The following is a 23,578-nucleotide window of genomic DNA, read 5'->3' on the forward strand; positions in this document are numbered from 1 at the left end:
TCTTCAAAAAATCATGCTATAATTTTAATTTCTATCCTTTGTTTTAACATGGAGAAGAGCTGCTCAACACTTTGAAAAATCAATCTTTTATTTCATTTATTTAATAAAATTTGGTTAGCATCTATTCTCTTCTGGGGACTGTTCCAGTCTAGTCATCTAACAGTGAACACAAAAGCTGAAGACCCCCCCCTTCCTAGTGGAGGAAGACAGGTAATAAGTAAATAAAAATATATTGAGGCTGTGGACAAAAATTTAAGAAGGCAAGGTAACAGAAAGTGATTAGTAGATGTGGAGACAGGCTATTTTATGGAGGGATGTCAGGAAAAGCCTCCATAATTATGTGACATTTGAACAGAAGCTGAGTATATTAAGGGGTGAGCCATGCAAATATCTGGAGGCACAAGACTGATGGCAGAGGGAACAGCAAATCCAAAGATCCTGAGGTGGGAGCATGCCTGCTAAGTTCAGGGAGCAAGCAGGGAGGCCTGTGTGGCTGGAGAGCAGGGAGACAGGGAGAGAGAGTGGAAGATGGGGAGTCTACGGTCCATGGTGCAGACCTGAGTGCTGTGAGTTTAGAGAAAGGGGGTGACATAAATGTTTTAAAATGATAGATCTGGCTGCTGTGTAGAAAGAGACCGTTGAGAGCCGACAGTGGAATGGAAGTAGTGCGATTGCTTGAGAGAAGATTGCAGTGGACCAAGCAAAAGAAGACGGGGACTTTTTTTTCCTAATTTTTAATTCTTTCTCCACTGGCATTTAATCATTTTGCTATTTGGATGTCATGTGCTAAGTGTACGATTTAACAAGAGTTAACCTTTCTTTATGTAATTCTGTGTTAAAAATTGAATAGTAAGTGGGGTTCTAATCTGGGGGGTTCATTTATATTGTTCATGTCTAATTCCATGCGCTTTAGTGTCTTCAGCGTTGCCACTTTTAACTTGTATTTCTTGTTTTTGGGAAATCTAAATCAGAGTGTCTTAAAACTTGGCCCCCTGCTGATTCTCTGTGCATTGTTTCTTCTATATTTTGAGTGGAATTACCTGATTCTGGCCTCTTCTGAAATGCTTTTGGAAATATTACCACATACATTCAGTTTTTTTTCTTTTTGATCTGTAGCCTTCAGATAAAATGGTGGTCAGTAATTTTTGAGGTAGACCGTATCTTCTGTATTTTCAATAAGCGATACTTTCAGATTATGACACTGTTCTTCTCCTCATCTTTGTTAGCATTATTGCTTCTAGAAAACCTGTCTTTGAATTAGGAATAATAGAGAACCCACAGCAGATACTAGGTTAGTTATGGAGTAGCAGTGAAACATTATCAAGCATGGTAAATTTGATATTGGAATTTTAGATTGAATTGTAATAAACAATTCGTTTTCTAATTTATTTAATTTAGTGACAGTTCATTACTGTGTTTTTGTGCTTTTAAGAAATTCTAATTAAGAGAGTGAGTGTCGTGATAATAGTGGGATGATAATTATATGCACTTAATTATATTAAAGCAAAATATTTAGCTTTGTATGATTATTTTTAAGAAGTTCAAAGTAAAACAATAATATCCAAACTTGAACATTTTCCTTTATTATATAATATTTATAAATTTAGCTATTTTCAGGGCCCCAGACACCAGTTGTTCTGGTTTAAATTGAACATATTGCTCTTCTACTTGATATGTGGGGCACAGGAGAAGGGAAATGCTTCAGGGTTTCATAAGTGAAAGTAGACAATGGCGTCAACCAAACAACTTTGGAGCTGAAAGATTTCCAGCTACCATAGTGAAACACCATGCTCCAGGCTTGTGTCATTAACCCACCTGTCTGTGGTGGCAAAGCCAAGTGTCCCAGAGTAAGTTCCTGGAGAGGAACATCTCACTGCACCTGCTGAAGTGGGAAGTCCACTCAGCAATGGCTTGGGTCTACATGGCCCCTTCAGCCATCTGACCACACTGACTGATTTTTTTTGTTAACACTTGGAAATTTAGGGACTAAGTTTATGTACAATAATATGCAGCCAATGATCTGTCTCCTATTTTGAATTTTCTTTTTTCTATCATCCATGAAAAGCAGAAAACGTAGTTTGCTATTGAAAAGAGATCACCTCAGCCAAATGAATTTCTGTCAAGCGCTGGATAGACCTAAATTTATGTATTTAAGGTCACAGTTATTAACTAAACAAATGGAAGAAACTGGGTAAAGATGTAACTCAGATAGGATATGAATAGCTTCTACACGATATAGCTGGTGTTATGCTTTCTATTTATTTCTTGCTTTTCTTTCTCTCTCTTTCCTTATAAAACTAACATTCTGGGCAATTTTAAAAATTGCACTAGTTTTAATAAAATAGTCTCTCTTAATTCTTTCCCTACTGTCGCAGTTAATTTGGGCAATGTCGGTCTGTTACTGTTAGAATAGCTGTTCAACAGAAAATGTATTATGATCCACTGCACACATAAAAAATTACATTATAATGAGCAAAACTGAGCTAAACATAATTGTGCCTATACCAGCACTGTGGCAGGAAGCGTCTTCTATTATCGTGATGATTTCCGTATCAGTGATAATTTTATTGTCTGATTTACATTGTCTTCTCCTTGCGCCATATTGATACACAGAGTGTGTCCTTTCATTCCTAGGAGATGCAGCTGACAAAAAAATCTAGTTAACTCCCTCTCCTACTCCTAGAAAAATCTTAAATAATTAGATAGTAAGAAATCTGACAGCAGCCAAATTCCATCCCCCAAGGTTGTACTTTTTTTGCCCCCTAACTCTCCTGAATAGGTTTATGTACTTGCTGGAGGCAACTTTTGAAAACGTCTTAATGGCCTCAGCTCTCAGACTGAAAACATCTAACCATCTCTGCCTTTGACCAGTGCCTGCTGGGTTGCAGAGGCGCCTTGTCATTGCTGGGCTGGTCATCCCTAAGACAGATGAGCTCAACAACTTTTCCTAAGTGCAAAGGGGAAAAAGGAAGGGAGAAGTTTGCTCTTACTCATAGGCACATCCCCAAATAGTCCCTTCAACCTTCACGATGTAGGCTCCTGGAGGAAGGGGTAAGATAAAAAAATGGAAGTTACAAAACCTACTCATCCTATAAGGGAATTCATCTGCTTTTCTGGTCCTTCTCTCCCTTTGATCTCAACAGCAACTACTTACTGAGAATTTGCTATATGCAAGGTACCAAGGATTTCAGGTGGACTAAAATAGCCCCCAGTTCTTCAAGGAGCTGAGTTGAATAATGAGTTGGGTACTCAAATACTCACAAGGAAAAACTCTAGAAATCACACTCAGGAAAATGTGTCTGCAGTGGCATGTGGTTTATAGCAAGTTCAAAAACTATATATATATATATATTTTTTTTTCCTGAGGAAGATTAGCCCGGAGCTAACATCTGTGCCAATTTTCCTCTGTTTTATTTGTGGGTCGCCACCACAGCATGACTGATGAGTGGTATAGATCTGTGCCTAGGATTCAAACCCATGAACCTGTGCTACCAAAGCAGAACGCACCAAACTTAACCACTAGGCCATGGGGCCAGCCCCTATAAATTTTTTGAAGCAAAAGCTGCTGCAAGAGATTATAGAAATAGAGATTTTAAACCAAAACAAACTACACATTCTACATTATGTTAGCATACCTTCCATGCTTATAGAATCTGAAAAAGCATCTCTTTCAGAATGTGAATTCTCCTTTATCAGAATTTAAGCACACACCCAATTACCTAAGGATGTGATTTTGGCAGTTTTAAATGACTGTTGATTTGCAACCCAACTTGTTCTTGGATGCTGGCTGTAAGTCAAACCTCTTTAAGACTGGAATTGCCTGTCTGGTGAATCACAACCTCTCCCCACTCTTCATTTGTTCACAGAAAATGCCTTCCTCTGATGTCTTATCCATGCCTGTTCTTAAGAGAAACAAAGCCCTTGCTGAAATTTTGCTAGTTTTAGAGATATAAGGATTATGGCATCTGATTCCATCAACGCAATAAAAAGTTTTCTCAATTTAAAAATGATCTCTTATCTTTTTTTTCAACATTGATAGCATTGACACTTGTTGGGTATATAGTCCTTATAGGGTTGTCAATGCCAGTTGTGGTTTTTAGAATAGGGCAGTAGATGATTTGTTTAGAATAAAAAGGTCATAAGGAGGAGAAAGCTCTAAATTGAACGTTTATGTCTATGTAAATTTCTCATGTCTTTAGTTGAGGATAGTTAGAGAAGAACGATCTGTGGGTTGGGACAGAAAAAGAAGAGCATGGAAGAGGTGGAACTTTGAAGAAACTAAGCCTTACCTATCCACTGTTGTGCCAAGAAGATTTGATAGCAATTATTTAAAAACTAACTTAAAGGAGAGAAATTTTGGCTTCATTGATACACATCTATTCCTTAGTGCTGTGATTTCTTTCACCAGATTGCACGTATCTTTGTCACGAAGCATCCTGCTACATCCATTCCTTTTTGTCGCACGGTGACTTGCGGACCTACTTCTTTTGTAGTTATGGATTGAATGGATTCTATGACAGACATACAGGCGGAAGTGTAGTGCCACTTCAGCACAAACTATTTATAATGATATTTTAAGGATTTTAATATATGTTCTAATGAATTTTGTGTCCCGCAGAAGGAAGGAAAGAAGAGGAGGCTATTAAAAATGGAATTTCTCTTTCCAGGAAGCCTTTGAGAAGGCAAGCTTGAGTAGCAGCAGCAGTGGAGCAGCCAGCCTGAAAAGTGAGCTTTCAGAAAGCGCAGACCTGCCCCCCGAAGGCTTCCAGGCCCCGTGTGGTAAGGATGAAGACAGGGCCTGTGAGGAAATCCTGCCAGATGATAACTTCAACTTGGAAAATATTGACAAAGGTATTTCTAGTGAAAGGGTGGCAGTATGAATGCACTCTTGACTCCTTTCTGCTTCAAGGTTCATTTGCTTTTTGTTTTTTTATTAATGTGCAGATATATATTCAGAGCTAGATGATGAATTGGACATTTCAGATAACTCCAGCATTTCCAGTTCAAGCCCTTTGAAAGAATCGACCTTCAGTAAGCTTTCTTTACCAGTTTGTGCAATTCCAGCAGGTAGTGGTCTGGGAATCACTGGGAGTCAAGTGAATGTCGTTGCATACATAACCCAGAGGTTTGTGTTCCGGGTGCCATGCGAATTAGGACAGGTGTGTCTGTCACTCTGACAGAACCCAAAGGCCAACCAGCACTGTGGTTTTGCATTGCCTCAGCTGTCAAATGAATAGTTTCGTTATTTCTACCAGCAAATGAAGGTTCTGACTGGGGAGTGGAGATAACTAATTTGGGGACAGACAAAATAACCACAAGAATAATGGAAGTGACCTTTTTATAAATCTGTTGGTCGGGGTTAGAACTTGGAGAAGAAATTAGTCTTGGTGTAGACTAAGTTTTGCATAATTTTATTTACATTATTGTAAAGGGACATGTTATACTTAAAACACTAAAATAAAATAAATATTTTAATTGTTTAGAACTATGAAAATATATGACATATAAATTTAGACCATATGTTAATCTTGACTCCTAATCTGAAACAGTAAAGAAAACAGTCACACTGGGGTATGGGAAAGAAAAGAAAAGTTGTACATAGATAAAATTTAAAGATTATGAAGAAAGATAAGATTCAATTCACTCAAATCTGAAACTGAAAGAAAAGAAGTTAAAATAGAAAATGGAGAGAAAAGAATAATTCTTTTAAAAGAGTAAGTTGATGGATTATTAAATAAGATATACCGAAATACTCTGAAATAAATTAAGTATAAATCATTCCCTTTCATCAATGACTAGATAATGAAAATCTCATAAAAGAGGCTTTAGAATAGTCTCCCTAAGGATAAGAGTAGAACCCTAGGGACTTAGCTTCATTCTCTGTCCCACTCCAAATGTAATTGATCCGTCAAAATGGTGACTAGATGTTCCAGATTTTCTGGGACAATCTCCGTTTCCAACACTCTGCTCTGTTTTCCTTGTACCTTCCTGCCTGCTAGATAAAATATCTTGATTTGAAATTTAATATTATACAGAAAAAGTATTCATGCATACAAACAGATGTAGCAAATTCTAGAAGCAGTTAATTACTGACCGTTTTGAGATGAATTCAGTGTTGTGTATCTCGGGTAACAATGGTGGGGTCAGTGGGGAAGGAGGAAAGGAAAAGTTGTACCCCTAAATTTGCGTGTAGTAACTTGTAGCTGTCTTTGTAAGGGCTTTAGGGTGATTATGACATGGATGATATTATTGTATTTTGTTAGCTATTAATAACAGAGTTTCTCTGTTTAGCACCTTTTCTTTGGAAAAAGGCCCTCAAACAAACCTGTCAAGTAAATAGCAATTTACAACATCATACTTTGGCTGATGCTTTTATAAATGGAGGGCAGTCTTCATAGTATGTACAGTTGCTCAGATAATAGAATGCAGCATTATTTTTTTTAAATAGACAAAAAATTTGCAACAGGAAAATGTGAAGCTATTTTTATTTTCTTGTTTCAGGCATTTTAAAGAGAAGTTTTAGTGCTTCAGGAGGAGAAAGACAATCCCAAACAAGGTATGTAAACACTGAGCGCCTAGAAATATTTTTAGACTCTGCAGAGCTGAGTTGGTGGTGGTTAAACTGAAACCTGATAACTGGAAGTTACTGTAGGCACGTGGTAACAGAGGCCGTTAGAGCCCACTCGCCCAGAACTGATTGTAGTTTACCAAACAGCACACTGAAAAGAGTACTAAACTTGGACCTGGGTTTTAGTTTAGTTTTGTGATCCTCAGCCAATCAGTTAGTCTTTCTGAGCTCAAGGACAGACCAAGGAGTAGGGCACTTTGCTCCATGAGGTCATCTGGAGCCCTGGCTCCTTATATCTTGTTCCTCTGTGTCCCCAGGGTATAGGTCTCATCCTCATGGCAAATGTGGACCACATCACATCCACATCTTAGCCAGCAGGAAGTAGAAAGGGGAAGTGGAGACACATCCCTTCATTTTAAGGATATGACCCAGGTTGTGTTCATCACTTCTGCTCACTTACCATTGGCAAGAACTTAGTCGTATGACCACATCTAGCTACAAGGGAGAATGGAATAATGGGGATTCTGTTTTACAAGGAAGAAATTATTATTTTGAAACAACTGGCAGTTTCTGCAGTAGTTAACTCTTGGGCCAAAGACTAAAATGAAATTATTGGATTTGGCCTTTTGTAAGTCCCTAGTGACCTTCGTCAGAGCAGTTTCAGTGGCATTGGGTGGAGTTGGTGGGAGCAGAAGCCTGATTGTTGTGGTTTTAGAAGTTACAGAGGCAAGAATGGGGAGCAATTGAAGAAAGTGAGCGCTGAGCTGGGACAATTGGCTAGTGGGAGATGTTTGATGGAGAAGGGCCTTCTAGAATCAGGATGACTACAGGGTGATTGGGACTGAGGAGAAGCAGCCGATGGAGAGGAGAGATTGAAGAAGGAAGAAGATAAATGATGGGGTATAGTTGCAGTGTAGCTTAGAGCCAGAAAGTGGGCCTGGGAAAGATGAAGACACAACTCTTTCTCTGTGTCTGAAGAAAGGGAGATAAAGATAAAATTAAGCTAGAAAAATAGAGAAGAGGGATATTAAAGAAGATTATACTTGATGGTTTCTGTTTATTAGATGATATTCACAGTCACTGCTGAAAGGATGGTCTAGATTTGGGGAGTGTGGTCAACTAGGAAGAACCAATATAGAAATGGGCAAGGAGCTGAGCAGGGACAGGCAGAAGGACTGCCAAACAGCTCTGAGGCTAAGGCACTAGTTGAGGCTGGGAACACACGCAAGTGGTGGTGCCAGTCGGCACTCTTCAGAGCTATGGAGCACCCTGGCTATAGAAATGACTGCATTCAGGTAAAAATGCTAAGGCTGTGGGTGTGCTTTATCAGTCAGGTTTTTTGGGTGCAAGCAAAAGGACCTGACTCCAGCTGACTTATGCAACAGAGGGGTTCACTAGAAGGCTTTGGGGGTCTCACATAATTAGGAACCCAGAGAATCAAGCTTAAGAAGGGAGTGGAGCCAGGTCATCTCCTGAAGTCTGTGGAGGAGGTGCTCCTGGCAGGCTTGTAAAGGCACTGATGCTGTGCTGAATGAGCTCCAGCTTGTTTTTTCAGTCTTTGTGTCACCTTTCTTAGGATTCAATGTCCTGAGAGAGAGAGTCAGATTGTCCTGGCTTGGATCAAGGCCCTTTTTACTGTTGTGGGGAGAGCTGAGCTCCTTGATTGACAGCCACTTCAAGTCCATCGGGGGCTCTTGCCACAGGGAGCAGGGGTGGGTGCTGGGAGCCCAAATGGAAGAACTATCCACCCCTGGGTTTGAGGGTGCTGGGAAGAGCATAATGGAAATGAATTTCAGAATGAGGGACCTGCCTAGCAAAATCCTGAGGGGTTCGGGTAGGTGGCAAAGGAAGGTTCATGTAGAAAATCATTTTTTGTTTAGTCGAACATATAACATGACTGATAGCTTTGTCTTTTTCATGTGAGAGTCAGGAATGGTCAAGGTAGAACCTTTTAATTTCCTAATTCTTTTCTGGTGTTGCTAGCAACAACCCCCCAAGGAAAACCTATCAGAGTCATAATCTACCGGAAGGGTCATTTAGGAAAATTGGTAAGACCTCATCATGTTCTTTAGTGGGCCAAAGAGCAGAGAAGCAGTGGTTAGAGGTAACAGAGAGAGTAGGGGAAAGAGAAACAGTACAAAACCCTAAGGAGAACCAGAATGGGTGATTGTGGAGACTTGGGACCTGAGTCAGAAGACCCTTGAGGCATCACAGGGATGGCAGATCCTTCCCATCCCCCATCTCTGGCTTCTCATTGCAAACCTACCAGCTCAGCTTCCTCTTGCCACAGACAAGGAAGCCACACACGGGAGCCTGGAACCATGGGCGCTCTTGCTCGCTCAGCCCAGCAAGTGAGGGGACAGGAGTAGATGATGTGAGCCTGGCTGTGGAGCTGGGGGTCTGGATGCTACCATGGAGTGCCTGTGCCCTCCCCAACTCTGGCATCAGATCTTCTCTATCTTAACCACATCATGAGTTCAACAGACTTTCGTGAGCTGGTCTGGAAGTCTGTCCACTGCCTGGAACAGTGTTTGTGTAGGAAAATGCTCCATGTGCTCTCCCCCAAAATAATTAACAAGTGCACTTTGGAATCTAACTACCCCCTTTTAAGGTTTGTGATTATTTATATTTTTAAGATCATCAAAAGGCTTTTACTCTATTATTAGATATGTTATTCAGTGATATAAAATTGCTTAAATGTATAGAGGAGATGCAAAACAAGTATTTTAGTACAAAAATAAATTATGACATATGGGTGTACTCCCCAAATAAGAGAATTTTATATTAAAATAGAAATTTCTTAGCGTTTAGGAATCTTAGCATTGCCAAGTAATTCTAGTTCTTTTTTCTAAAAGGATTCATGGAAAATTGTCTCATTTGCAAGAATTCAGGTTGACAACCAAACCTTAAAAAACAAAAGAAACATATGTACTATGTGTTTTAGAGCCTGAAATGGTTTTTAAAAGCTAGTCATTCTGTAAAGACATTATAGCAAATTGGGTGAACTAGAATAAACAGAAAGGGGAAGTTCAATCTGAAGCTCGCTGAAACAGGGGTATTGCAATATGGGCTTTAACTTGGGTTAACGACCAAGTCAACAGGTGGAGAATGGAAAATGGCTGGTGGTTGATGAATCAGAAAGTTTCATACATAGATGAATAGGTGGTAAGACCTGAGTTAAAATAATATTTGCAAAGCTGTGCCAAGTGTGAAGTACAGCGTGACATGTCACCAGGGAACACAGGTTGGTTTAAGACAAGCTCTCTTCTCTCAAGGAACTCGGAGTGTAATGGTGAGACAAGGGCAGGCTTGAGAAGAAAATAAATGACAAAACACAGCCAATGATTCATGCCAAATCAGAGGAGAGAAAATAAGTTTTTGACTTCCTTCCAGGTAATCCCCAGAGCTTCTCTGAATTAAAAGGAGACAACTCTAAAATGTATTTATAATTCTTTAAAAGGCATTAAACAAGGCTAAAGTTATTTGCAATCTAATTTGTTTAGGATGTTCCTGGGTTTCTTGGTCTATTAATGTGAAATGTAAACCCCTCCAGCAAAATACTTAGAAGCTAAGTGAGAAGTTAGAATCTAAAAAAATCAAAACTACATAATAGAATAAAAATAAATTGAAAATCAAGGCTGTAGAGAGTTTTGGCTATTCTATACTGTGTATTAAATGATAGAACAGTCACAATGAGACTCCAGGCAGCTCTCCACCTTGGGGACACTTATTGGCTCCTAAAACAAGGGAGTTGGTCCCAATGAGAAAAAGCCACAGAGAAGTGCATACTTGGCCTGAGCACGGCTTCTAGAGTTTAGAATGCAAAGTTGGCCCTGGCTGAATAGTACATAAAGACAGCTTAAGTATAAACTCTCAACTTTGGTCATCTCAGATATCAGGAGCTATAGTTAAGCCAATTGCCTGCTGAAGAATAAGGGTACCTCCATAATAACTTTGAGATAGATTTTCGTGGGCAGTGGGGCCAGGCCAATGGATAAAATGCAAGCAAATGAAACTAGGAAGGGCAGCTCCTGCCTTCTCAGAAAAGTACTGAAGTCTCAAGGCTGATGAAAGGGAACATGACATCAGAACTGGAGGCACCCCGGTGACCCAAGCCATCCTCAGATCATGAAATGTTTTTCAGGAATATAATTAATGGCAAGACCAAGAGAGAACCAGCCCTTTACTCTTAGAAGTCCATGTTTCTTCTTTAAACTATTTAGCAAAAGTTACAAGAAGCCAACAAATAATTCTTTTGGGCTCCTTATCCTACTCGATAGCTCTTCTGAAGATGTAGAACCATAAGATAATTAGATCTGACTTACATTTAAGTTCCATCTAATAAATAACAAAAAGCAGGCGAAAATTAATTTACTGCTGCACTTTTTATTGCTTTTAGTGAGTGCACACGGATCATGTGATGATCTATTTGAATAACTTTTCTCGAATGAAAATGTGAGAAGTTATTTTATTTTAACAGCTTCAATGAGGTATAACTCACACAAAATAAACTTAAATATTTAAAATATGAAATTTGGTAAGTTTTGAGGATGCATATCCCTGTGAAATCACAATTAAGATAGTAAACATATCCATTCAGAAGTATCCTCATGTCCATTTGTGCCCCTCATTCCTGCTCCTCACTTCCTACCCAAGGCAATCATGGAGGTGCTTGCGGCACTGTAGATTAGTTTGCATTTTAGAATTTCATGTAAATGGAATTATATAGTACATACTCTTATTTGTCGGACTTCTTTCAGTCAGCATAGTTGTTTCAAGATCCGTCCATGTTGTTTTGTGTATCACTAATTCATTCCTTTTCATTGTTAAGTAGCATTCCATTGTATGCGTATACCGTGGTGTGTTTATTCATTGATCTGTTAATGGACATTTGAGTTCCAGTGTTTAGCTGTTACAAATAAAGCTTCTATGAACATTTGTGTCTTTGTATGGACACACACTTTTTTTTCTTTGAAACACCTAGAAGTGAAATGGCTGAATCATATGGTAGGTGTATGCTTAAATTTTTAAGAAACTGCCAAACTGTTTTCCAGAGTGGTTGTACCAGTTTTACATTCCCAGTTTGAGATATTTGAACTCCACATGTATATTGAGAATGGTTGAAGTGAATGATAAGGTTGTGGAAATCATCTTTAATTTTGATGTGTGCATCTCTGAAATCATGAGGAGTAAGAAGGAAAATGGAATTCACTTTTTGGTTTCTGGTGTTTTGGTGAGGAAGATTGGCCCTGAGCTAATGTCTGTTGCCAGTCTTCCTCTTTTTGCTTGAGAAACACTGTTGCTGAGCTAACACCTGTGCTAGTCTTCTTCTATTTTGTATGTGGGATGCTGCCACAGCGTGGCTGGATGAGCAGTGTGTAGGTCTGCACTGGGATCCAAACTGGGGAACCCTGGGCCGCTGTAGTGGAACACATGAACTTAACCACTGTGCCATCGGGCGGTCCCCCGGAATTCACTTTGCATGGTCAAACTCTCACAAAATATTATCTACTTTGAAGTAATCATATGAAATAAATATCCTTATTGTTAATGTTTGTTTGATGTTATGTGCACATTGACAATTAGCTAAAAGCTGGGTTGTCAAGAAAAAAGCAATGAAAAATTCAATAATTAAGACTTTCAAAATTTCCGACTTTAATCCTTTTCAATGATCTAAGTGATCTAAAGTCTCCTGCCTCCATTACTGCTTCCTAGGAAAGACTTAAGAATGGACTTGACCTTTACCAGTTTCTTTCTGGGTTTTTTTCTTTTTTTAAAAAAACAGATTTTATTTTTCGCTTTTCTCCCCAAAGCCCCCCAGTACATAGTTGTGTATTTTTAGTTGTGAGTCCTCCTAGTTGTGGCATGTGGGATGCCGCCTCAGCATGGCTTGATAAGTGGTGCCATGTCCGCGCTGGCGAAACCCTAGGCCCCTGAAGTGGAGTGCACAAACTTAACCACTTGGCCACGGGGCTGGCCCCCTCTGTCTGGGTTTTATAGTCTCACTCAATATATATATTTATAGTTCTAATCCAAAAATCTTTAGAATTTTGTTTCAATTTACAAATAAATTATTCTGTGTAGTGGAATTTGATAATACACACCAGGGCTTTAACCTCTTTAGCTATCCTACTCTCAGGTCCTGGGCAGCTTTTGTTACTTTATTATGCCTGTCTTGGAAACATCTGTTGATTCATTCAATTAATATTTATTACTGTGTGCTGACACATACCAGACTATGCCTGGTCCATCTTTGCATTCCCTAGGGCACAGCGTATTGCACATAGGTGCCAGTCCACAAATACTTGTTCATTAATAGATGAATGACTATTATCTTAGCACAAATTCTCTCTCACTACAATAGGACTGAAATCTCACCTACTGGCTTGAACCTACAGCCTTTGCCATAGTCACAGCTTAAGGGACCCCCCTCACATTTTTTTAAGATCCTGTTGCTCAGGCAACAAGATTTCTCCATGCCTGCTTGCATCCTGTTGCCAAGGCAACAGGGTAGAGTTGGTAGGCTGATTTGAGACATCAGATGTTTTGATATCAGAGATGCCTGTGTTCACAACTTGTTTGATAAATCAGTGTGTGCATAATTGTATTCAAGGATGTGCGCCTGACTCTAGTCTTCATATATAACGATGATTGTGGATGTTTGTGACCATCCAGTATCATACATGTAACCTGAAAGACGCTTGTGCAATCTCAGGACCTGTGGGTCTTGCCTCCTTTTAGCAGAAGTCTTGCTTATTTTGACGTGCAGCTACTCTCTACCCCCGCCCCGTTTTCATGATCCCTATCTAGTTTTGCTTAAATTGAATAAATACTGCTTGATTACTACTCGCCAGGATCTACCTGGCCTATCTGCCAATGTCACAATCAAGCAGTCTTACAGAAAACCACTTATTGCCAGTAAGACCACCTTACTCCTTTCCTGTGACAGTTCTAAGCTTTTGTCGTTGATTGCTTGTTTGTTTCTAGCTGTTACTGAAGTACGAGCAGAAAGCCACAAGAGCTCTCTACGACTTCTTTCTTTTTTTTTTTTTTGAGGAAGATTAGCCCTGAGCTAACATCTGCTGCCAATCTTCCTCTTTTTGCTGAGGAAGACTGGCCTTGAGCTAACATCCGTGCCCATCTTCCTCTACTTTATATGTGGGACACCTACCACAGCATGGCGTGCCAAGCAGTGCATAGGTCCACACCCGGGATCCAAACTGGCAAACCCCGGGCCTCCAAAGCGGAACATGTGAACTTAATGGCTGCACCACCAGCCTGGCCCCACTCGACCACTTTCCTGAAGTGATAACGACTCCATTCACATTATAGATTGACGAAAAGCCCTTCCTGAACAGGAGGATACAACCCTACATCATGTCACCTATTCACACGGGACATGTTTATGAATGTTGCTACCTGAAAGAGACTTCCACGCTGTAAAATGCTAGTTAGCTCAGATGGTGTGGTTGCAGTAGCCTCAGAAGGTATTATCTTAATATTGTAAGCCAAGCATCTCATTCCATAAGGTTAAATATTTATTCTTTTTATCAACATCAAATAGGATTGACTACTTTTAACCATTGAGTTAAATTATGTAATGCACTTACAAGCATGTAAAAATACTTCCTTGGTTCAGAGATATACTTAAAAGAATTTTACAAGATATAAAATTCTATAACTCCACCTCCTTCATGGCCAGGACTCCTCTGAAAAAATAATTACCTAAGTAATTTACCCCACAATTGAATTAATTCAGTGAAAAGTTGATTTAAAAAATTGCAAAGCTAATACCTCCAATCTCCACCTTACCTGTAGTGGTTTGGGGTGGAAGCTGTAGGCTAACATTCGTATTCACCACTTCAATTTCTGTTTTGGTCTATGAATTCTGGATGAAGTCACACCAGATCTGAAGAGTTAAAAGTGATGACCTTTCAAATAATTCTTTGAAACTTTCCATTTCCCTGAAATTCTGTTTCATCAGCCTGAAGTGCTCATTTCAAAACTTTTAGGGGACACAAGCTTCATTACGTTAAGCCTTTTCACCATAAAACATTTCTGGAATGTTGTCTTTGTGTTAAACCATTTCTGTCTATTTTCCAGCTTGCACTGTTATGGGAAACCATCTTCTGCAGCCATAATGTTCTGTTGGACATAAACATTCAATCTGGTTCATCTAGAGGCAGGCTGCCCTCGGGCTCTGCATAATTTCAATCTTTTGTCCGTCTGTGAACCCAATAATTGTATAGTTAAATGTTGTCATTTCTGGTTACAATGAGTCGGTTCTATTTTGAAATTTCAGATGACTGTGTTTTTTGTGATCTGTGGTATAATTTCCAGAGAAGTTAACAGTTTTTCTGCTATATTTATGTAATCTTGTAAGTTCTAAGAATTTAGGGAGTGTTCACATCCCGTCTGCAGGGTCTAGCACAGTGCCTACACATAGTGAGCACTTAATGAATATTTGTTGAATGAATGAATGAATGTGATTTTTTTAAAGGATTCCCTAAAGTTTATTAATGAGGAATTTAGAATTATATAAAGGAGTAGCACAGTTGGCAGCAACTCCGCATTGTCAGGATGATCTCTTTGACATAAACCACTAGCACAGTTTTTGATATGGAAAAATTTTTGAAATTTTGGATTCTTTAGGACAATTGGAATAGTCATCTAGTTACCTTGGCATGTGAGTGGTTATCAGCTATCAAGAGAACCCATAAACTTATAAATAAAAGTTTTCCGCAAGTTACATTTTTATTCAACTTTTAAGACATGGGGTCCATGAGGCACTGTGCAGCTATGTGGTGTGATTATTAACCTGAGTCATAATGTTTATGAGGACAGAGACCAACACCTTCTAAGGACAAGTCTGGAATGCTCTGTCGAGTATGGCGTCCACTGACCATGTGTGACTCTTGAGCAGTTGAAATGTAGCTAGTGTGGCTGAGGAACTGAATTTTAAATTTTATTTTACTGTTAATTTAAATGTAAAACTGAATGTAAGATGTCTCATTAATTTTTATATTTAGTACATGTTGAAATGATATTTTGCATATGTTTGGTTAAATAAAACAGATTTTTAAAATTAATTTCACTTTTTTATTTCTACTTTTTTTTTTTGGCACATAAGATTGGCCCTGAGCTAACACCTATTGCCAATCTTCCTCTTTTTGCTTGAGGAGGATTGTCGCTGAGCTGACATCTGTGCCAATCTTCCTCTATTTTGTATGTGGGACACCACCACAGCATGGCTTGATGAGCAGTAAGTAGGTCTGCACCAGGGATCTGAACCCGTGAACCCTGGGCTGCCAGAGCAGAGTGTGGGAACTTAACTACTATATCACCAGGCCAGCCTATTTCTACTTTTTAAAAATGTGGCTACCAAAAAACTCAAACTTATGTTTGTAGTTTGCATTATATTTCTATTGGACAGTGCTGGACTTGTCTAGAAGGCTAAAGGACAGGGTTATTCACTTGCGCTTGCTGGGGTGTAGTGTGTGTGCAAGGATCTGAGGTGCTGGAACAGATGCTCTCCTCCTCAGCTCAGCTCTGACCTGTTCTGCCCACATATGGCACTGCTGAGATTATGCCCCTTTTTGAACTTTCTGAGAGCAGGGGCCATCCCTTTTCTTTCTTTGAACATGGCCGTTATCCCAGGGCTAGGGAGAGAATATTAACTGTGTGAAGCTGGTGAGTCTCATTTACTCTTCAAGGCTCTGGAAACATGGGCTGGGAATGTGACAGAAAAAATAATGTGGTCAAGATAGGGCTGGTTTGGTGAGGGTTAGGAGTGGAAAAGGATAGAGAAGGAACTCACAGTTGGATAAAAAGATTTTGGTATTATTTTAGTACTTAAGTTGAGTAGTGAGTAAATGAGTGCTAATTTTGTTATGCTTTATAACTTATGTATTTGTTGCATGTGTGTATCAAAAATTCTATGATTAGGGCCAGACCCGGTGGCCTAGTGGTTAAGTTCAGCATGCTCTGCTTCAGCAGCCTGAATTTGGTTCCCAAGCATGGACCTACACCACTTGTCAGTGGCCATGCTGTGGCAGCAGCTCACATACAAAATAGAGGATTGGCCACAGATGTTAGCTCAGGGTGAATCTTCCTCAGCAAAAGAAGAAAAGAAAAGAAAAGAAAATTTCTATGATTAAGATGAAAGGGTTGGGGTAAGAGAACTATCAGTCATGTTTGTTTCTATTTGAATCCCTATATTCATTCCTACTCAACAAATGACTATCATGTGCCTTAAGTGTGGTGAGTCTTCCATTAATTTTGTTGGATTGCATCAGATTGAAGTGTGGGTCTTACAGCTAGTCAGGGCACAGATGTTTCTTATTTTATTCCAAAAGAAAACTATTAAGAAATTGGCTCTAAATTATAGTGGAAATAATAGAGTTGAAGGTTATTTATGACTGTCCCTGGTGGGGTCTTAGGTCACCTCCACGCACCTTAGGCACTGAGACCAACTTGCAGAATGATCAGGAAATCTAGAATTTTAGCACAGGGCAAACAAGTAATGCTAATAACACTGGAAACTTTAAGAAAGCTATAACCCTCTTAAATGCAAAAATCATTGCAGAGGAAAAACTATAGTTTCTTTTTTTAAGACAGCAGAATCGAGGCATAGAAAAATAATATGCATAAAACTTAAGATATTATTTGTTTTTAATATAAAATCAGTATTTTGATTTTAAGTGTAACAAGAAAATCATTCAAGGCACTAAAATTGAGGCTCTCAGTCATTCTTAGAGCTTATAAACAACCATGACGGGACAAGGTTCTTCCACGGCCAGAAGAATGCCAGTTCTGCTCTGGGTTCAAATATGTTTATTTCCCTCTTTATTGAACTTTTGAGAGCGTCTTGAGGGAAAATAACCTTTCCTTATTTTTATAATCTAAACCATAGCATGGTGTAAGCTTTCAGAAAGTGTTAATCAAATCCAAGTTGAATAACTCATTCTAATGGCCCCTAATTCTGTTTTCAGGGACTTCACTGGTGGAATAGGATCAAGACCAAGACCAGGTAATTTAGTGTTGGCAGCAATAAAATCATACATTCCTTCCTGAAATTCAATGTAATTTTTGTTATAGTTTCATATCTTTCCTCCTTTTATTTCTTCAGCTTTGCTGCCTCTTGACCTGCTTCTGAAAGTGCCACCCCTCATGCTCAGGGCCCAAGTTAAGGAGCTAGAGACCGAGTTAGTGACGGGGTGGCAGTCCCACAGCCTTCCTGCTGTGATTCTCCGCAATCTCAAAGACCATGGTAGTACTTATTAGATCAAGCTGATGTCAAGCACACGATGGGCGAACACAGAATTATAGTTGGGCCTAAAATGTCTGAATGATGCTTGGGGGGTAATTTTAATATGAACAGCAGGAGAATTTTGTTTTGTTTGGCCGCCATTGTTAGTTTGGCAATTTGAGAGTATCGAAATGCTTTCTGTGTTCACTTATTTGATTGAAATATTATAGGCTGTTTTTCAAAAATGTGCCATTTCTACTTTGGTGGGGATGTTAACCAGTTGAACTATTGATGCTTAAAGTGCATACCTACTAACGAAAAAGAGTAGCTGTGTTTTACAGACATATTTCTGTAAGCTCTAGACCCGTATAATACATGAGAGTGAAGCACATCTTTTTTCTACCTCCTTTGCTCTGACACAGATAGGTTTTTTAAATTATTTCTATTTGTGTTTGACTAAAACAATATTATGTCACATTGTTTCCTTAATAATTTAAAAATTATGAAAAATTATGAAACCTAAACGTTTATAGTAATTGTTTGGGAAAAAAGTGTGTTAATTAATGTTGCTAATTTTGTTTAAAGAGGACTAAAATACATCAGTAATAGTAAAATTGTTAGCTAAACCTGGGCAACTCAGGAAAAAAGTTTAGTGATTGTGTTTTTAACATACGTATGAATGTATGACTCTTGAGTATAAAGTTCTATTTTACTACTTTGGTTAAATTGGAATTATTGCTTAATGCTGTTTTCACTTTGGCTTCCTTAACTCACCTTCTTTTGTAGAGTTAACATATATAGTGGACATAAGTGATGTGAATTGATTTACTGTAATATTAGTCCATGTCTGCATATTTATTAAATTTTCTTTAGAAGAGTTATTGACAGTTTGAGGCCATTTACATCATCAGCATAGATGCAAAAAAAGATGGTTTTGTTGTTAAGATGTCTAAAGCTATCATGTTGACCATGCTGTACTCCTACTATTTTGGCACAAGGTAAGTTTATAACATAATCATGAAGCTAAAATGATTGTTGTTGATTGATTTTCTAACACCAAGAGCAGAACATGCATATATATGTGAGCAATTCACAGTTCTGTTGTGATTCTTAATAGGAAAAACTTTTCCTAAAGGGCACATTGAATTAGCCCAGTTTCAGGCTTGACTTTATGTCAGTGAAACTGATCAGATCTTTGGACCTTTAAACAATTTACATTATAACACAGTTTACATGTAGTACATTTCTTAGACCCGCAGTTTATCATACCATCCAATTTTAAAAAATTTACTGATTCACATGTATTTTTTTAATTTAAAACAGAATATGCTGGAGTATTTTAAGTATTGTCAGTGAATGCTAAAGTTTACCCATAAAAGAGTGATTAATTTCTATTAATACTATAGAACACATTAATGCATATGAGAAAATTTGGGTTACTACCTATGAGTTATTCTACTTTTGAGTAAAAAAAAATCTTTATTTTTCTCTATCTTAAAGCAAAATTGTTTTTCTGCATATTATAAAAGTCATACTTTTTAAAGTATTGCGGGCAAATTTGGACTGTTGGTTGCGTTATCAAATCACAAACACTGGTACCAGCCCCATCCACTTAGATGACCTCATCTGCAACTCATGCTCCATTCCAATAGTTCACTCTGTATCTCCAGCCTAGGAGAATAAAACAGCCACACTGACAGAGCCCAGCAATTGGGAAGCGAGTTTGGACCGAGATGTCAGGAGACACAGTTGGTCCAGTCAGTTGTGAGTCATAACTTGAGTATTTGTTGCTCAGAATAGGTAAACCACTGAAATGTGTGAATGATTTATTTATTAAAAAGATCAGATCATATTAGTGTATTTTCATTTACTTAAAATTTTCTTTACCTTTCTTGGATGGGAAGGAACATTCTGGAAATTATGTATAACCAACAAACATAGCCCTGTATTGCCTAAATGTTGTAGAAAAAAATTATCAGAGAGGGGAGAATTTTGTCAAAACCTGAGTATGCCCCCAGGACTATATCTAGCATGTGAACATCATTTTCCATGTGCTATGGAAGAACAAAGGGTAAGGACTATAATTTTAGAGTGTTGAGCGTCTGTATTATAATATGATCTTGCATATGTGGTACTCCTAAAATGTGGGCTTCCAGGTTCATATTGTGGTAATAGAACAGTATTTAGTGCACCTCCAAACTCTTGTAGAATAAGTAAGGATGGAACCATTTCAAGTTAACACTGTTAAAAAAGTTCTCTTGTTGTATCTTTTAATATCAACTAGATTGTGTAAATAATTTATTTTATACATATTCTTTAAGTTAAATAATAGACTAGTTCTCTGCCAATAGAAATGAAAAGTTAGGAATTCCTATATTGCATGGATGAAAATATTAACAGTGATTAACATGGAATCAATGAATGAATAGTCATTTTAAACATATTAATTATTTTTGCTCTGTTTCTCTAAATTTAGTCACTTACAGATTACCGTTGCACAAATTTGGCCATATCTGAGAACTATGTGTACTACTATGTTCCTAATGTATTTCTCTAGTTTGACTTACTCTTTCAACTTAAATTTATTTATTTCCACATAAATGGAAAGCCAGTACAGTATCACTTACCATAAATACATGGCAACTGTAAAAATAAATGCAAAAAGCAAGACAACATTATTAAATTCTAAGTAGATATTGTTATCTGGTTATCCTGAGGAATATTTTCTTTGTTATGAAAGAACATTAACTAATATTTGAAAAATGATGATGACATATTTGCTCCATACTGAAACTTAAGCCTTGATATAATCAGTAGAAAGAAAAGAAAATTGGAAAAGAAATATGTTTCATACTCGATCCACTTGCAATGTAAATTATGCTGTTATTGTAAGTGCCCTATGCCTCAGGAAACTCAGTTGTTTAAAAATAATTGATTGGTTCTGTTGTCTCTGTGGAGTCAAATGAATTAATCAACCAACCGAATATTTTGAATGGGGGAAAAAATCTAGGATCTGTTATATATAAAAAAGAAACAGTCCTTTCTTGTTGAGGTAGGGGAATGGCACTGTTTATTTGTGAAAGTTAAATCATACCAAAACATATCATGAGAAATGTATTCTTTGTCAAGTATGTAGAATACATTTTAATGTTGTGGATGCTATTAGTGTGGATCAAATGTAAATCTTTGGGAGCGTCAGTCAAACCCGAATTTAAAGTGCAAATGTATTGTCAACTAAGAGTATGAACTAATTTGACTGCATTAACACTGACATTTTCCCCTCTCCTGCTCAGCTTTTCATTTTTCAGCAGCTAACACCCAGGCACTGAGCCGATGTATGGGAATTCTTAAGCTCTGCATTTTGAATAGAAATTGTTACTTCTTGATTTCTGGGTTCTTAATTATGTTTTCTTACTAGATGACTGAGAATCTATTTTTATACTTGTCTTTTGTTTATAAAGGTCAGGTCTAAATAAAGTAGTCAATGTTTCATCAAAATATTCCAGAAAGCACAGCTAATATTCTAGTTGTCCTTATTATGAGCAGCTTCAGTAGCTTGCTTTCACGTTAGTTATTGACATGAGGTACTTAATACTAAATTTCGCAATTGCCAAAGTGATTTTGAGTACATGCTTCTCTCATTTTATTGCACAGCAATTCTTTTAGCATATAAAAATGTGCTTGCCAGATTTTAATCAAAACTTTTATCATACTAGTCTATACCATGCAATTTGGCATATAATTATGTACTTTTCTATGTTGTCTATTGGCATTTGGGTATATTGATTAGATTTCCTGACCAGATTGTAAGCACCTTTGCATACATCTTGAGTATTTCCTCTGAGGTCAGTCCCTTGAAAACTGCTTATTGAGTAATTAATGCAGGCCTAACACTGTATAAACCCTTGTTTATCTTTGCTATTGGGAGCAACTGCTTAAGTAATCTTACCATCACCTAAAAGAGTAGGGAAACAATGGTATTTTAGTGTTAGACTTCAGAATGGGGAAGAGGTGGGAGACAACAGATTTTCTTAAGCAATGATGATTTACTTCCTAATTCTTCATGCCAAGAGAGGCATTGAGAGAGTGTGGACCAGGCTCCTGGAGGATGCTGCCTGGAGATGTAGACTTTTTAAATATTCTTTGTAGGATAATGTCTTTCCAAAGAGATACTCAGACTCGCAAAAGTTATTGATGGTACCAATACAAGACCAAGTGAAAACTGCAAATTGCCTGTTAAATGGTGCACTGGGATTTCTGCCCTGGGGGAAAGGCTAAATGGAAGGAGGGGAAGAAAGCTACACTGCCCTCTGGTAGGAATAAAGGGAGGTCAGTGTGGCTTGGGTGGATTGTAGCATAGTGTACAGAATAACTGAGTCAATCAAGAAAGGCAAAGCTCTTAAATTCCAAATACCGTTATTAATGCTTTTTAATGGAATTTAAAAAATAGTTTCAGGGGCCGGCCCTGGCCAAGTGGTTAAGTTTGAACACTCCACTTCAGTGGCCCAGGGTTTCACTGGTTCGGATCCTGGGCATGGACATGGCACTGCTCAGCAAGCCATTCTGAGGCAGTGTCCCACATAGCACAACCAGAGGCACTCACAACTAGAATATACAACTACGTACTGGGGGGCTTTGCAGAGAAGAAGAAAAAAAGAAAGAAGATTGGCAACAGATGTTAGTGCAGGTATCAATCTTTAGGAAAAAAAGGTTTAAGTGTTTACAACTTACTTTGAATTGTTGTCACACAATAGTTTGAATATTGAGGATCGTCACAGGTGAGTCAATAGTTTGAGAAAGAGACTTGGCTACTTGTCTGCCCTCCAGTACAGCTAAGATCTCACCTATTCTTTTTTTTTTAAATTATTTTTTGCTGAGGAAGATTAGCCCTGAGTTAACATTTGTGCCAATATTTATTTTGTATGTGGGTCACCACCACAGCATGGCTGAGGAGAGGTATAGGTCTATACTCTGGATCTGAACCCGCGAACACAGGCTGCCAAAACAAAGCATGCTGAATTTAAACACCAGGCCACAGGGCCAGCCCCAAACCTCACCCATTCTTAACTGATATTGCTCACTATGGATTCCCTGGATTATCTGAGATGTTTTAGATAGTACATAAATTAAAAATTTTATTTATATAACTACTTATTTTTTTTACTCTATTGGAGTGCAAAAGCACAATTCTTAATGTTATTTTTTAGCAAGTGTCCTAGTTTTATTTAACTCATTGATGGAACCAGATAGAGGATGAAAGAGCTGGTTCCAAGAGCATTTGAAAACAGGGATTTATATAGTTAGTCAAGAAAGAAAAGCTGAAATAACATTGCTAAATTAAGCTGGTGAAATTTCTATAGGGCAATAAAATCATATACTTTTTTGATTAACTTCTTAATTAGACTATAAAGTCGTACCAATTTCTGCAGGTTCATTGCTAACGTTAAAGGCTGTGTACTGCCCGCTCCTTTATCAGTGCGAATTTTTAGTTAAATATACTGGGACATCACCTGAGAGTATTAGATTAGGATCAGGTGGGGTTATAGAAAATGCTCTCGCGTGATGTCAGAGAATCAAGCAATGATCATTTTGCCTATTTTGCATGGTTTCGATAATTTTTTCTTGAGCAGAGTATTGAATGGGGAGGGTCTGATCTTTTCTTTCTGTTCTTTTTAGTTTGATTGGTTAACCTTTGCATCTATAGTGCTGAGCATAGCGTGTTTTCCACCCCACAATATTTTCTTTTTAAGAATTCTGGGCTT

The 23,578-nt window shown here is 38.1% G+C and overlaps 1 protein-coding gene across 9 annotated transcripts in view; it reads left to right on the forward strand.

Moving 5' to 3' along the window:
- Positions 1 to 23,578, forward strand: part of NEK10 (NIMA related kinase 10) — a 216,797-nt gene that overhangs the window by 152,200 nt on the left and 41,019 nt on the right. For 5 of the 9 annotated variants that reach the window (XM_046644179.1, XM_046644190.1, XM_046644185.1 and 2 more), the window contains 5 exons: positions 4,668 to 4,851; positions 4,945 to 5,031; positions 6,502 to 6,556; positions 17,560 to 17,597; positions 17,697 to 17,837. In XM_046644179.1, the coding sequence (XP_046500135.1) occupies positions 4,668 to 4,851; positions 4,945 to 5,031; positions 6,502 to 6,556; positions 17,560 to 17,597; positions 17,697 to 17,837 (505 nt within the window). Of the gene's footprint in view, positions 1 to 4,667; positions 4,852 to 4,944; positions 5,032 to 6,501; positions 6,557 to 17,559; positions 17,598 to 17,696; positions 17,838 to 18,689; positions 22,353 to 23,578 lie in introns of those variants that run through there. The other 4 variants (XM_046644194.1, XM_046644202.1, XM_046644212.1 and 1 more) reach the window with 2 other exon arrangements.

The sequence above is a fragment of the Equus quagga genome, chromosome 1, assembly GCF_021613505.1.
Source record: "Equus quagga isolate Etosha38 chromosome 1, UCLA_HA_Equagga_1.0, whole genome shotgun sequence".
NCBI lineage: Eukaryota > Metazoa > Chordata > Mammalia > Perissodactyla > Equidae > Equus > Equus quagga.